This window comes from Alosa sapidissima, chromosome 9 (genome assembly GCF_018492685.1).
Source record: "Alosa sapidissima isolate fAloSap1 chromosome 9, fAloSap1.pri, whole genome shotgun sequence".
NCBI classification, from domain to species: domain Eukaryota; kingdom Metazoa; phylum Chordata; class Actinopteri; order Clupeiformes; family Clupeidae; genus Alosa; species Alosa sapidissima.
Window position 1 is genome coordinate 23,620,178 of NC_055965.1, and position 16,899 is coordinate 23,637,076.

At 41.1% G+C, this 16,899-nt stretch overlaps 1 protein-coding gene across 2 annotated transcripts in view; it reads left to right on the forward strand.

Annotated features, from left to right (window-relative positions):
* LOC121719417 (adhesion G protein-coupled receptor E3-like) overlaps window positions 1-16,899 on the forward strand; it is a 69,889-nt gene that overhangs the window by 24,185 nt on the left and 28,805 nt on the right. The window contains exons 9-17 of one of the 2 annotated variants that reach the window (XM_042105027.1): window positions 791-904; window positions 2,004-2,185; window positions 4,215-4,376; window positions 4,507-4,713; window positions 5,202-5,434; window positions 6,186-6,252; window positions 6,554-6,645; window positions 7,425-7,587; window positions 7,854-8,117. In XM_042105027.1, the coding sequence (XP_041960961.1) occupies window positions 791-904; window positions 2,004-2,185; window positions 4,215-4,376; window positions 4,507-4,713; window positions 5,202-5,434; window positions 6,186-6,252; window positions 6,554-6,645; window positions 7,425-7,587; window positions 7,854-8,036 (1,403 nt within the window). In that variant the 3' untranslated portion in view covers window positions 8,037-8,117. Of the gene's footprint in view, window positions 1-790; window positions 905-2,003; window positions 2,186-4,214; window positions 4,377-4,506; window positions 4,714-5,201; window positions 5,435-6,185; window positions 6,253-6,553; window positions 6,646-7,424; window positions 7,588-7,853; window positions 8,118-16,899 lie in introns of those variants that run through there. The other variant, XM_042105026.1, reaches the window with a different exon arrangement.

The following is a 16,899-nucleotide window of genomic DNA, read 5'->3' on the forward strand; positions in this document are numbered from 1 at the left end:
CATTGAACGTGATTCAGCCAATCACAATCAAGGACCGGAACTATCAGCTTTAGAAATGAACTTAGATGACATCCCATTCTTAATCCATAGGGTTTACTGTAAAATGACGTTGGTCCACCCTTTGCAACTATAGCAGCTTCAACTCTTCTGGGAAGGCTTTCCACAAGGTTTAGGAGTGTGTTTATGGGATTTTTGACCATTCTTCCAGAAGTACATTTTTGAAGTCACACTGATGTTGGACGAGAAGGCCTGGCTCTCAGTCTCTGCTCTAATTCATCCCAAAAGTGTTCTATAGGGTTGAGGTCAGGACTCTCTGCAGGCCAGTCAAGTTCATCCACACCAAAGTCTGTCGTACTTGTCTGACTGCATTGTGCCAAGTTTAAAGTTTGGTGGAGGGGGGATTATGGTGTTGCATTATTTTTCAGGAGCTGAGCTTGGCCCCATAGTTCCAGTGAAAGGAACACTAAATGCTTCAGCATACCAAGAGATCTTGGACAATTCCATGCTCCCAACTTTGTGGGAACAGTTTGGGCATGCATCCTTCCTGTTCCAACATGACTGTGCACCAGTGCAAGGTCCATAAAGACATGGATGGCCAAGTTTAGTGTGGATGAACTTGATTGCCCTGACCTCAACCCTATAGAACACCTTTGGGATAAATTAGAGTGGAGACTGAGAGCCAGGCCTTCTCGTCCAAAATCATATAGATAGATAGATAGATAGACAAACAACAATTGACTGAACCTTCTACTACGCTAATATCTTCCCTCCTCCAAATATGTTCCTCCAGAGGTGGAGGTTCTGAGTGTCGGGCTCGCCACCACCCTGAAAGGAGTCTCTCAGCTGGACACTGCTAACGTCCGTCTGGATATCGACCTCCTCGGAATCGCTGGGAACAACAATGGTACGCCACTGAGATGTCCCCAACACCCCCCAAAGACAATTTTAGTGCTGTTGAACTACAATAAACACACACACACACACACACACACACACACACATATATATATATATATATATATATATATATATATATATACACACAATATATACAATGTAGTGGCAGCAAAGATAGATAATGTACAGAAATATTTCCTTGTGATCTAATGTTGTATTCTAGCCTGATGTAGCCATACTCAATTCTGTTCAAGAGTCTGATACTGCACCATTGAGATGTGATTATGGGGTGTGTTTGAAATGATAAAAAAGGCCTCTGCACACAACTGGATAGACCTAACCAATCAGAGCAACACAATAGCCTACCCTAGAGGGAAAACAGCCAAAACACCCTTATTCTAAACAAATTCCTTAAACACAGTTTTCTGTTATTTTTTTTTAAGTTGTTGCGCTGTCAATATAGTGTACAACAGATGAGATAGCGACATCTAAACATCTAGCTTTTTCAGCTACAGCCATTTTGTTGTAAACAAAATCAACCGAAGTGTGTCACTCAGGTGACATAATTGACTAAAGCGTCATTCACACCAAGAACGATAACGATAACGATGACTATAACCATAACCGTAACGATAAAAGCGTTCACACTGAACAGCGATAAACAAAGTCTCTCCTTGTGTTAATGAATGTGACGGCTAAAATTTGATGGGTTCTGATTGGCTATTAGGTTTTTATCTTTCTCAAAATCGCTCAGAAAGTGATCCCCAACGATATCAATCTCTTATGTCGTTATTGTTATAGTTTATGTGTGAACGTCATCAGTATGATATTTGTTTATAGTTATAGTTATTGTTCTTGGTGTGAATGACCCTTAAACACCGTTGCTCACATAATATGGTAGCTCATCTATCCATCATTGTATGAAGTCTATGCAGATGATTTGATTGGTCCTCACAATTCTCAAGTTTTTATAGAGGCTTTTCAAGTGAGAGTCCAGATTGAATTCAACGACCAAAATATTGGGCTGGGTTAAATGTGGGCTGGCTTCCAGGCTAGTTGCATTCAGGATCGACTTGCATTCTCATTTTGGCCTTTCTGATGTTTAGGTTCGGCATCTGTTGTCCTTATGGTCTACAAGAGTATGAGGGAGGTTCTCAATGCCAGCTTCTTCAGCACGGGACCCAGTGAAACAGCACACATGATGTCTAATGTGATCTCTGTCATCCTTCCCAATACACTTAACAAAACTCTACTAATTCCAGTTAACCTCACCATACAACATCTCAAGGTGGGTTTCCATTTCATTCAATGTCATTTTGATTTAATTCAATGTTATTGAAGCATATAAGTAGCAAGGTGATTTAGAGCAGTGGTTTTCAAAGTGGGGGCCGCGATGGGGTGCCAGGGGGGCCCCAGCAAGTTGGAAGGAAAAATAAAAGCAGCAAATACGTTTGAAGAATTTAAAATATACCTATTACTATGAGGGTTGTTATACAATGCCATTATAATAATTTGTCAAATATCAACCCAGGCCTTGTTGCCTGGGCACAGCATGTAGTGAATAGCTTTACTTATTAAAAATAATAAATATATTAAAAGTAATTAATATATTTGTATTTTGATATAGTATGGTTAATAATATTTATTGTTGCCAAAATAGGTTAAGAGGTCAAGTCTGTTCTTTGATTTGCTCCATTTGGCCGTTTATGCATTTATGTAGCTCCTGCCCCTTTAAGGTTTAAGCAGAGAGGGTTAAAGCGGAGCGAGAGGCGCAAACGTTCGACAATTTCCGCGTTCGATTATTGCAAGGGGGAGGGGGGGGAAATCCCCCTTTATGCAGACCAGAGTAAACCCTCGCTGCACTAATGTCAATGGAGACTTGTGGAATTTTACCAATAAATTGGTCATTATGTCTTTCTGGATTTGTTGAGGGTTTTTTGGAACATTTTGTCATAATCTGTAAGTGTTTGGGATCATTTCAAGCCCAAAAGTGTAATTTTTTAGTGTTTGGATTTGTAATAAAATAACTTAATATCAGACCATGCTGCTGCCAGTTACTGTCCAGTTGTTAGCATGCTAGCTAGCCTCTTAGCTAAGGTAACATTTTAAACGGAGAAGTGTAATTTCTTTGAAATGACAACTAGCTGAATAACATTACTGACATTAGTTAAAGTGGATAGTTTATACTCAAGTGAATTTGCAACAGTATATTAAGTTTAAGCGAAGTCCTTCAACTACTAGTCACTTGTTGGCGCATAGCTGTATTGCCATAGCTACTCCCATCCACTTGTATAGCATTTTAAGCTAGCGTTAGCTACCTAGCTAGCTCGGTACACATGACTAATTAAATTATTTATATCATGTCCTAAAGAATGATTTATTGGTATCATACATGATTATAGACAATGATATTGCTATCAGCCACACAGTTCACGAGCCTCGACCAGGCCTGCATCACTGTAACATTATTGTCCGTGTGTGAGTGTGCGTGTGTGTGTATGTGGGCCCACTATTAAGAGTTATGTTGCGAGTTGTGTTTTGTTACTGTTGAACTGTTATCGATAGGCTATGATAGTGTAAACGGTCATTTAAAATAGTCTACCTTCATTCTGTAAATATTGTGATTATCATCTGCATCTTCATCCACTTACATTTTTAAAAGTAAATTATCAACCTTTTTCTTATAGTTTTAAACCGTGGTCTGGTCTGTTTATTTAACTAGTTAAGTAGGATATCGAACCCTGTGACACCCTATTAGGCCGATCTCTGTCCCCCTCATTCCCTAAACCGGCGCCTGAGGGTTGGGGTGCTACATGTACATTATATTTTCCATGATAATGACTGGGAATAATAGTAGAGTGATAACTCTCATATAGCAGAAAGCCCCAAATGCAATTTTGTACACACTGTATGCTCCATCGCGAAGTGCTTGTGGCTAAAATAATTATTAGGATTAGCTTAATATATTTTAGATTTGCCGTAGTATTGTCGATGGGTTTAATAACACATCAAGGGGGTCCTTGGCCAGAACCTAGTGGTATTTGGGGGGCCTTGTCGTGGAAAAGTTTGGGAACCCCTGATTTAGAGAACTCAAAGCCTGAACTCCTCAAGAGCGAACAAGTGGCTAAGGAGAACTCATTAAAAGAAACCAGCTCAGAATAAGGGTATGGGATCTGCGTGAAACTTTTAATATTTTCTAAAGCAGAAAGGGAGAAACAACATTTTCTCATTTATTTTGTGTTAAACGTGAGAACTTTTGTTCCACAGTTGTTGTAAAATCTACATTCATTGTCGCAAAAATGTGTTTCTTTTGTCAGCCCACCCACCCTACAGAAAAGCCCTCCTGCGTGTACTGGAACGTCAGTGCCTGGATCGAGGACGGCTGCCACGTCAGTGAGACCAACCCCACACACACAGTCTGCTCCTGTGACCACCTCTCCACCTTCGCCCTGATCATGACAGTTGATCACACACAGGAGGTAATATATTACCTTTTACTAGTTTTTGTTTTCAACAAATGTTGATTGCTAAATATCCAATCACCCAGCACAGCACCCATATCAACTCCATAGTTGAATGTTTTTGCTTAGTTCTTTCTTTGTTCTCCAGAGTGATCCAATCTTGGACATTCTGAACACCATCTTGGTGCTGATCGGCCTGGTGTTCCTGACCCTGGCCGTGATGACCTTTGCCCTCTGTCGCTGGAACCCCAGGGTGTCCAACGTGTCTCGTCTCAACCTCTGTGTGTGTCTGCTGCTGGCTCATCCCCTCTTCCTGCTCACCCAGAGCTTCCACCACCTCATCTGGCCACATGAGGTGCTGTCACTGTCCTTGTTTCATTCTTAATGAGCTTAATGATATAACAACTACTACGGTACTACAAAAATGGTAACACTTTACTTGACAGTATCGACATAAGAGTGGCGTGACACTGTCCTGACACATGAAACATAACCCTAATCCTAACCTTTAACCCTAAACCTAACCCTAATCCTATCTTTTTACCATCTTTTTTCATGTATGAATAATTATTGTATAACTTCCAGTGTGTCTCTTTTTCATGTTACATTTTGAAGTTCTGAAATGTACTTACGTTTTGGTTCCATTTTTTATGCAATTTAAAGGTTTAAAATCTTCTGTAAACCATTTTAATTTCTTTTAACGCATTTTTAAACGTTTTGTCTCCCCTAGTAATAGAAAATACACATACTTCACAAGTTTATTCAAAACTTGTCAGTATTGAATATTCTCTCTTTCTCTCTCTCTCTCTATCTATCTATCTATCTATCTATCAATCCATCTAGGTGTTGTGTAAGCTGTTGGCGGGAGTCCTGCATTTCCTCTTCCTGTGCTGTTTCATGTGGATGTCCATAGAGGCCGCGCTGCTCTTCCTGTCTGTACGGAAGCTCAGGCAGGTCAAACCTAACGAGCGGGCAGGTCTACATTGGAAGCTCAGCGTCCTGATTGGCTATGGGATCCCACTGGTCATAGTGAGTGTGTCAGCTGGAGTAAGACCTGATGGATATGGCAGTGAGGAGTGAGTAGGAATTTTAACGTATTCTTTTTTTATTATTACACGGCTCTTCAGAGTGCTGCAGAAAGTTCCATTCATATGAATGGGCCTTCCCAACGTTTGGGCCTATGTTAAATCTATATAATCACCGCTGTCAATGGCAACGGGTTGATTAACGTCTTTCATATCCCTCCGCAAGACGTCCGTTCGCTTCTTGCAATGGAATTTCATTGAAAGGGAAAGTAAGCTAGTAAGATGTTGCCACGCAACACCTGAAACTGACAAGTTCTATCTGTGTGGTGAACTATGTATTTTGTCAGCGGAAGACACGAAACGCGGTAGCAAAATCATTTTTAAAGACCCATTGTGTTAGGTTTCTTTTCTCGTTTTGGCAAGTAGCCGTGTAATAAGCGAGATAATGTATTGTCCGCCGGTAATTATCAGAAAATAAGTCCCTTCAGGTCGAAGCAAAACCCCTCCGCTGCGCGTCGGGGTTCTGTTCTCCCTGTCAGGACTTATTTTCTGATAATTACTGGCGGACAATACATTATCCCTTACACAAACGGTTTGGTAATGAGCTCATCAACCTTTCTGCATTGGTAGAGCCATGTACTAACTTTGTGCAAATGCTACGCAATATACAACATCAAGAATGAAACATGTAAAATATCATAGACATTTATACCATTTTCTATTGGTATGATAGGAAAATTATAGTTTATTTGTCATTTTATTGTGTGTCCATGGCTGTGTACTTGATGTGTTTTTCACCTAGATGCTGGCTCAAGACAGAGAATGGGTTCAACTGGAGTTTTCTCGGTCTCGTATGCTTTATCATTGTCGTGGGTATCAAATTTAAAATATGACAAAACAAAATAAAAATACTTCCTAAATGCTCAAAACAAACGTATTGTAATACTAGAAGAAAATATAAGAGAGATACAGAAATCATTGTTATGGCGGGAGGAATTATTAGATAAAGATCAATGACTATTTCTCTATATAATACTGTATGTTCATATCCCTTGATGTCGTTCTAGGGCATGAAAAATAACAGACACAAAAATTATCATCCTAGAAGGAGAAAGGACATATTCTAACTCTCTCTCTCTCTCTCTCTCTCACACACACAATGTCATCCAGGCAAACATCATACTCTTCCTCACCATCATCATCACTATCCACTCCACCCTGAAGGAGGCACGCAGTGACGTGTCAAAGGTCAAATACAACAGGTAACACATGCAAGGTCTCCCCCACACACACACACACACACACTAGATCAACCATCTGTTCATATGAAAACACACACACACACACACACACACACACACACACACACACACACACACAAATACATGCTAGATCAGCCATCTGTTCATGAATATGAAAACACATACATAAACACACACACACACACACACAAACACATGCTAGATCAGCCATCTGTTCATATGAAAACACATACATAAACACACACACACACACACTCACACACTCTCTCTCACACACACATACAAACACATGCTACTGTAGATCAGGCATCTGTTCATATGAAAACACATACATAAACACATACATAAACACAAACACATGCTAGATCAGCCATCTGTTCATATGAAAACACATACATAAACACACACACACACATGCTAGATCAGCCATCTGTTCATATGAAAACACATACATAAACACACACACACTCTCTCTCTCACACACACACAAACACATGCTAGATCAGCCATCTGTTCATATGAAAACACATACTGTACATAAACACATACATAAACACACACACACACACACACACACACACACACACACACACACACACACACACACACAAACACATGCTAGATCAGCCATCTGTTCATATGAAAACACATACATAAAAACAAACACTCACACACACATACACACAAACACATGCTAGATCAGCCATTTGTTCATATGAAAACACAGAGCCTACTGACCACCCACTGGTCACTCATACGCCTGTTCCTCTCCACTGCAGAGTCCTGCTGTTTAAAATCATGATGCAGTTCGTCATCCTCGGTTGCACCTGGATACTAGGTCTGTTAGCGTCCCACAGTCGCGTTCTAGAGGTTCTCTTCCTGTTCCTCACTTCACAGCAAGGAACCGCCATCTTTGTGATCCACTGCCTCCTCAACATAGAGGTAAATGTATAGGAACGCATATACAATTCATATACAATTCATAGGATCTGATCCCATTTATCTATATTTTGTTGGAACACTTACACACACACACACACACACACACACACATATATATATATATATATATATATATATACATTTCTCAATCATTAGAATTCACAAAATCTGATTCCATTTCCAATCTGTAATATTGTGCACTATTTCCCTGTGTGTGTCTGTGTGTGTGTGTGTGTGTGTGTGTGTGTGTGTGTGTGTGTGTGCAGGTGTGGCGCCAGTACAGGGTGTGGTGGCAGAGGTTCCGTCCATCTGGTAAACAAACGGACTCGAGTGCTGGAACCTCCATCTCTCTGACCCAGCAGCCCAGCGGTGCCACCCTCTCCACCTCACACTCAGTCCTCTCGCCAGGGCCACAGCACAGCACAGTCTCATGGGACAAGACAGACTAGGGTCCACACACACACACACACACACACACACACACACACACACACACACACACACTCCAGCACAAATATACACAAAAACACATTTAGACACACACACACACACACCAGCACAAATTTACACAAAGACACATTTAGACACACACACACACACACACACACACACACACACACACACACACAAACTCCAGCACAAATATACACAGACACATTTACACACACACACACACACAGTTATAGCTGCACACATTAACAGGACAAACATGCATGTAGGCATGCAGAGATAAATATGCAAACCCACACACACACCTATGACACACTTACACCTACAGAGTCAATATACAGATGAAACATACACACAGAGCACTGTGTGACAGGTCTTGCTGAAAATTTAGCATATGTGAAGTTTTGAAAAAAAAAATATATATATTTTAGCCAACTACTGTACTTTCAGAACAACAGGTTTGGTAAGACACACAAAACTCGAGGGAAGAAGGAGTGTTTGCCTGTTCATGAGTAGGATAGGATTATTTTGATGGTGTATACTGTTATTATAATATACTGTATATTATATTCATAGATTTTAAATATAAACTAGCATCATACAGCAAATAAGCTGTGTCCTTATAGGCAATGTAAAATCTATCTTACCTTGAACGCACCATTATGCCTATTGTGGCACCATTGCTTTGCCTTGCTTTTTCCATTGCAGGGACTCACTAGCGCCTCTTGAGGTACAGAAAGGTATAACAACAGAGGCTGAGCTTGGGCTAGATTGTTGCCATGCTAACCGTAGTGGATATCTTAGCAAAACAGAGGAGTGTATAGCTGTTTTTAATATTATGTATAAGGGTTGTTTCTTCCCATTCTGTTGCTGCTTCTACTTAATTATTGAATGTTTCAAACTACAATTCCTATATATAGCACTCTTACTGTAAATAATTCTTGGAATATCTCAAGAAGAGAGAGCTGGTTTTCATTTGAACAGACATTAAGGAACTCATTCTTCCATAATGGAGACACAGGTTTAGAAAGGTATGGATTTTGATATCTTGCTACAGAGATAAGATAAAGACTACCATGGAATGTATTTCTCTGTAATGCTTATCTGTATTTGTAGCTGTGTGCATCAAAGACCTCAAACAGTGATATTTAAATATGTGTGTACAGTACATTTGACTTCCTTTAAGAAAAACATTCATAATTGTCAATATAATTAAAAAAAATTAAAAAAAAATTCATTGCTGTTACATTTACACATGTCCTTGTTCCAGCACCATAATGCCAAGCAACTCAGTTTGACATGTTTTAGACTAGAAGATTATTGTGAATCCGGCATTTGTGTATTGCATAAATAAAACCAATCTGAGCTACAATGACCTTTGACCTGCTCCTCATGAGAATAGTATCATACACTGACAGTCATACATTCTCATGAGAAAAGTTTCACACACAGACCTTGTGGTTTATTCATCATGGTGAGGTAGCTCCTGTCATGGCAACATTATTTAAACTTAGTCATAAGATAACTTCATCCACCTTGAGTCTATTTAAATTCCATGATGAAATAGCCTCATATGTCATATACTGCAGTTAATAATGGAAGGCCCAATTTTGAGTGAATCGACACAAGGGAAAGATATAATGTTGTTTGTTCACCAATTGGGTTTGTTTGTCTTACACCAGGAACACTCATTAATGCGCACTGACAAACAAAGTCTCTCTCTACGGCAGTACCCCTGTAGGCAGCACTGCTGTAGCCAATCATGTGCAACAGGCCAGGTGTTTGGGTTATGGTTAGGGTTACCTTAAACATCTATCAATCTACAGTATGGCATGTTCTATGTGAAAATGTAAGGATGTTTTACCTTTATGTTGTACCTAATTTTGAAAGCTTATATTTACTTTGATATTTTACTAGGGCAGAGAAATGTAAATACTGGTACCTAATGTAATTAGTCGGTTTGTATTCAAAGAAGAGCCAACAGGAGCGTTTGCATGTGAGATTAGACATTCAAATGACAACATAACAGTCCTAATCTCACACACTCTGCACAGCAGACAGCACACAGCTGGATGCAGAAATTTCAGCATCTGGACCTAGTTTGTAGTGGGTGAAAAAGTTATTTCGACTTATAAACTTGAGATCAGACCTTAAGAAAATAGACAGCATAGTTAGGAATGACTGTTTGATCTGCAGATCAACAGGTCATCCAGGTAAATGGTCAAAAAAACAGTAAGGCTGACAAACAGACTGTTTTCTTTGAGACTGGCATATTATGACACTGTTTAGATTCATTAGTCACTGCCCACCAAGATAGACAGACAGACCCAAAGATTTAAAATTAAACTCGACAGACAGACGTACAGCAATCTACCAGATTTATAGGTGGACAGGCACCAAACAAACAGATGAACATACAGCAGTCTTACAAACTTATATACAATAACACACTTTACTCATAGCACATAGGCCTAGTAGACACACAGACAGACAAAATATAGACAGACTGCCACGAAGAAACTGGCCAGACAAACAGACTGATAGTTGGATACACTGTAATCCATTTACTCTGAAGTGAAATAGGGAACTCGGCCCCTTGGTTTACCGTCACTGATAGAGTGATAAGCACAGAGGTAATGAGAGGAGGTGAGAAAGCAGTTTGATTATTTGTTAACTCATGTTGAAGAGGGCAAGCTGTTGCTGATAGTGTGGCTTGTATCTTACAGTACATAAATAAAAGCAAGTTGTCGATAAATCCTTTTTTATCCTCAAGAGAGTAGCATCACACACTGACAGCCATTGGTTCTGTTTCTGGGGTTGGGTGGTCATCGCCACCGGAAGAGGAAGTCCTACTGTGTGTGTGACTTGAAACAGTATGCGTTCTTTAAGAGATATCAGGAGGAGGTGTGAGAAAAGAGTGGGAGAGCTAACTCCACACAGTCAGAATGTGCTGAACAGGGCAAGGCGTTTCTGATACTGTAGCAGCCCGTTGCTGTTGATTAACAGGCACAAGCTTCGAACATTTTAAACAGGTAAGTGAATAAGGCTTTTGCTTGCAGACACATCATAGTAGACAAGGCTGGACATTTCATAATAACATCATTGCTCAGACGTATGGGGCAAGGGTGGGCAAAGATTCAAAAACATTTCAAAGTGTTTAAAGTTTTGTTTTCAGATGGAAAATCAGGTTGTGGGGAAACACGTAATGCATTGTAAATGCTACAAAATTAGCATTGTGCTCAGAAGTCAGAGTTAAAGGAACACACCGCTGGCAGTTGGTTAGGTTAGAAGGGAGCTATAGGCTAACTGATCTAACCTACTTCTGGTTTCAATTATGCTATGCTAACAGTGTCAGACTGACTGACAGATTGTACACAGAGAAGGGAAGGGTATTGCAGGGGCGTCGGACTGGGGGTAAAACCACTACTGACTAGGGCCCAAGGGGAGAGGTGGCCCTTGAAAAGTCTGGAATATATTTTATTTTACCTGGGTTGAGGAAAATGGGGGCCCATCAAGACTGTCTACTGTACGCAGGGGCCCATGATCTTGTGCTATACCCCTGAGGGTATGTATCATGCTTGTTACTTGTTTCTATGTTTTTTATGTATCTGCTTAGGGACAATTGATGAAAATTAGCTATGGTACTAACTCCTATTAGCCTATTTGCATTAAGTACTTGTACTGATGTTAATATAGGGTGACCAGACGTCCCGGTTTTACCGGGACAGTCCCGATTTTGAGTTGCGTGTCCCGAGTCCCGACAAAACCCTTTCGGGACGCTAAAGTGTCCCGGTTTCCACCAACCACTATGAGATGTCCCCTGTTGTCAGCGATTACATACCCAAAGTGATCTTATTATAGCCTGATCATTAAAACGAAACTGTCTCCCAAATACAACCTAGGGTTTTTCGTGAATATACTACCCGAGTCAAACCTTCCTGTAGTTTAAAATCATAATTTTGGTGGAAGCGACACTTTAAGATTGACTGCATTTTCGTTTTCGGGTCAAATGGCTTTTTTGAATGGGAGCGGTATGGGCATAGGCTATCTGGTCGCATCAAAATCGCTAGTTTTAAAATACTAAGAAGGCTCGACACAACATGACACTTTGTAGTATTATCAGTGTCCCTACACATGAACGCGAGCATTGAGAACATTGTTTATATAATATACAATACAATATAATAGTTAGCTTAAAGACGTTTTTGGTAGCACAGGACCTCACGTTGCCTTCTGGTTGTCGCCATAGGTAAGGTCCATTGTTAGCGTTGTTTAAGTAAACTCCTTGTACACAAACAATGTTCCCAATCCTCGAGTCACCCTAATGATACTACAAGCCAAGTGTCATGTTGTGTCGAGCCTTCTTAGTATTTTAAAACTAGCGATTTTGATGCGACCTATAGTTCCCGTAGGCTACTGCTCCATTCAAAAACACTAAAAACAACAACTAAAAACACACAGAAAGAAAAAGACATCCAACATATAATTTCAATGTGTGTGTGTATGTCTGTGTGTGTGTGTCAAAGTAGCTTAGCCTAGCTAGGCTACTCACGTAGGCTACGTACACAAGCAAAGTTACATTTTATATTAGTAAACAATGGTAGGCTACATTGTTTCTTCACATCTGTTTTAACGTTTTTTCTGCAAACTACATTTTGTGCTGTGAGTAGACAATGCCGAAAAGAAAGTCTTCTTTTTCCAAAGATTTGCAAAAGGCTTACCCCTTCCTCCGCGAGGTCCAAAGTCAAAGTCAAAGTCAAAGTCAGCTTTATTGTCAATTTCTTCACATGTTCCAGACATACAAAGAGATCGAAATTACGTTTCTCACTATCCCACGGTGAGGACAAGACATATTTTACCAATTTAAGTCCACAGACAAACATAACATTCAAGTAAACAAAAAAGTAAGTAAATAAGTAAATAAGAGGGCACATATAATAATGAAAAAATAAGAGCAGCAAAATTTGGTTGAAATTGTGCATGGACAGTCAATAAAATACTAGTGCAAAGTCAGGCCAATAAAAGGCTTGGGTAGTTCTGTTTGACCTAAGTAATAAAGAAAGTGGCATAGTGGTGCAAGTTATGTAAGAGCAGCAGAAGTGTTGTGTTTTCAGGACAACAACACCAAGTTGTAAAGTGTACAAGTGTGCAAGTGTGCAAGTGGAGTAGTGCAGGCGGCCATTGTGGGTCCAATGTCCAGGATGTTATGTAGCTGAGGGTGGAGGGGGGAGAGGAGGGAGAGAGTTCAGCATCCTTACAGCTTGGTGTATGAAGCTGTTGGTGAGTCTGGTAGTGCGGGAGCGCAGGCTTCTGTACCTCTTCCCAGAGGGCAGTAGATCAAACAGATTGTGAGCGGGGTGACTTGAATCACTCACAATTTTGGTCGCCTTGCGGGTGAGGTGGGTGGTGTAAATGTCCTTCAGGGAGGGGAGTGAAGCACCAATGATCCTTCCAGCTGTGTTCACTATGCGCTGCAGGGCTTTCCTGTTGTATTCAGTGCAGCTTCCGCCCCACACAGGGTGATGAGCATGCAGCCTTCTGCACTCACTGCAAGGGGTCGTTTTCTGTAGCTCACGGTGGTAGTGCAAATGTGAAAGACCATATAAAAACGGCTAAACATAAGTGATGGCTACAGGCAGGTGCTAGCAGTGTGACCAGCTACTCTAGCAACGTTAGCGCTGGAAGTGCCGAGTTAAAGCAGGCTGCTGAGGAGGGGACTTTCGCCTACCATCTGGTCAACCACAACCAGAGCTTCAGGTCCATGGACTGCACCGCAGGTCTGATCAGAAAATGTTATGATGAGCGCTTCACCTGTGCACGCACCAAGGCTGAGGCAATAGTGAGCAATGTCATCGCACCCATGGATCTGGTGAAGTCCGACCTAGGTGTTGCTCGACATGTGTCTGTGGCTATAGATGCGTCAAACCACAAGGCAGTGAAGTTAATTCCCATTGTGATCCGATACTTCAAAGACACGTTGGGGGTACAGGTGAAAATACTAGATTTTACTTCAGTCCCTGGAGAGACGTCCGAGATCTTGGTCGGTGAAGTCAGTCGCAACCTCCATTCATTTAATTTAATGGACAAAATAGTCGGGTTTTGTGCAGACAACACAAATACCAACTTTGGCGGAAGGGCTAGGCATGGAGTGAACAATGTGTTCTTTAAACTGAATCAGGGAACTTCTAATAACCTGTTGGGAATTGGCTGCACTGCTCACATCGCACACAATGCTCTCCAAACTGCCGCAGATACTCTCCCCTGATATTGTTAGTGATTTTGAAAGCTTTGTCGTGAAAGTGTTCGGACATTTTCACATATTCACTGTCCGCACTGAACAGCTGAAGGAGTTCTGTGACTTCGTTGATCTAGAGTATGCTACAATACTGGCGACCAGCAAGACCCAGTGGCTGTCTCGGGGCCTAGCGGTCGAGCGGGTGCTGAAGCTGTATCCTGCTCTTCAGTCCTACTTCGGCTCTTTGGACAAGTAACACGCTCTGGAAATTCACAATTTCGTCGCCGTTTAAAAAAATAAATAAAAAATTTCAAAAGAAATACTGGACTATGTTTTTTTTTTTTTTTTTTAAACGGCGACGAAATTGTGAATTTCCAGAGCGTGTTACTCACACACTTGGCAATCGACTCCTAAGGACTTTCCCCTAAAGATGGCAGCAAAGATGGCAACATTTTCGGAAAGGTACTGGCTTGATGAAATTCATTCTGGACTCTCTATCCGACCACATAAAGACCTCGGGATACTTCGGTTTGGCTTTAGGGACCCTCTACTCACTACCACGTAAGTGTAATGTTGTTTGGAACTGTAGAAGAGGTATAAAAATAGCGTTTTGTAGCGGCAAAATAATATGCCCTTCTCACTTCCACGCTAACGAGTTTTGACTAAAAACGGTAAAATCGAACTTTCTCAAAACACATCCGAATGACATGATTTTGATGTCAACTCAACGTATGTACTCCCAATCATCCGTAAATTGATCTAAAGTGCATTTTACTCCGGATAATTCCTTTAACAGGCCTATAGGCTAGGTTGACTGTTTGCATATGTCTCGACTGTCCCATCCTCAACAGTTTACATATAGGCTATACTAAAATGTCCATTGGGATGAATAAAGTATCTGTCTATCTATCTATCTATCTATTTATTTATCTTCATATAATCATAAATATTGGCTGCAGTGCAGCACGGTCAATGAATGACCGTCTATTGCCTTATTGGCCCACAATAGACAGACTGGCTTGGCTACAATGTTGCATCTGTGGCTGCTGGTAATACAACCACTTACATTTGCAACATTTTGCAACAGTAGATTAATCTGCACATCAGAATTTTGCGGTTTTCGCTGGATACAGTGTTGCATGTGGCTGCTGGTAATACACAACCACATAAAAGTCTACTCTACAGGGCTAGACTATTAAATTGTTAAATCGCTTTTAAATCGCAGGTGAGGACTTTTCTGAGCGCCCTTGATGATCCAAGGAAGGCAGAGGATTTCCGCAGAATTGTTTGTGATTTCTATGATTGCTGCATCTCCTACATCTGAGAATGGGGACCACCGTTTAAGGAGTTGGAAGTTCTCTCCTGGACCCTGCTCAACAGTGTCCCTGAATGGGATGAGGTTGAATTATCCCTGCAGTATCTAACGTCAAAATTAGATCAGTGCGACATCGACGAGGCCCAGCTGTTTGATGAAACCTTATCCGTGCAGGCATACGCGACAGGGATGGTCACACAATGGAATGCTGAAGCGAAACCAGCGGACGAGCGCTGGGCAGAGATCTTCGCTCATTTCAAAAGCAGGGAGATTCCATACAAAAATATATGTTTCATTTGTCAGTTCGCCATGTGTCTGCCTGGCACAAATGCTCCTGTTGAGCGGATCTTTTCCTTGATGAATAATACTTGACTGATGAAAGAAACTGTCTGACCGTTCCCACTTTAAAGGCATTGCTTGCTAGTCTAGAAATCTAGACGCACCCTAGCGGCAGCAAATTACATTACAGGGCTAGTCTAGCAATTCTCCGTTGGCTTGTGAGCTCGAAAAATCAAACTTCTATCAGGCCAATCAAATCGTGTATAGAGTCGTTAGGCGGGCTTAACATAATGATTGATGGCAGAGTTGCAACGGTTTGGCTTGAATTCCCTGCTACTTGAAAACAAATAAGATGGATGTTGCTGTTGGCGAACAGTGTGACAGTTAAGCTTTTATTAAGTTGGCAAAAGTTTGAACTAGCCAACTAGCTCCGCTGGTGGGAAACGCATGAGACTCATAGCGCTGTCCTATTGCGTGCAGAGGGAATTTGAAAGACAACCGATTATCCCGCCCCTCGGACTGAGCACTGTGAACGGTGAGTGCCCAGACCCTACATTTTAATGTGGGTCTGGCTCGCCAGGCTAACTCTGGCAACGATAATGATGCATGTTACTTTTACCCCTTGCATCGCGAGGAACCAATCACGTCAGTGTAGATAGATGACTACAGTGCTGCAATGAATCAGTCAGTAAACATTGCTCGTAGTATTATCCAATTGCGTGCAGTGAGATGTGGGTCTGGCTAGTCAGGCTAATTGCTTGTGAAAAGGGCCAATTTTGACGACACCTGCCCGCAATTCCATAGCAGGCTGACAGCAAATAGAGCAATTTTGGAGCAAATTCACTCCTCAAACAAATATGTGTAGGGTAATTAGATGAGCGTTTGTTTCTGTGTTGAGGTCTTGTTTTCAGTTCTTGTTTGAGTTCTATAAGGTTGACATCTCACACACACGCACACAGACCTACTAGAGAAGAAATCAATGTGTTCTAATGCTTTGATAAAAAAAGAAAGCTTCAGTTTCCCACACGAAACT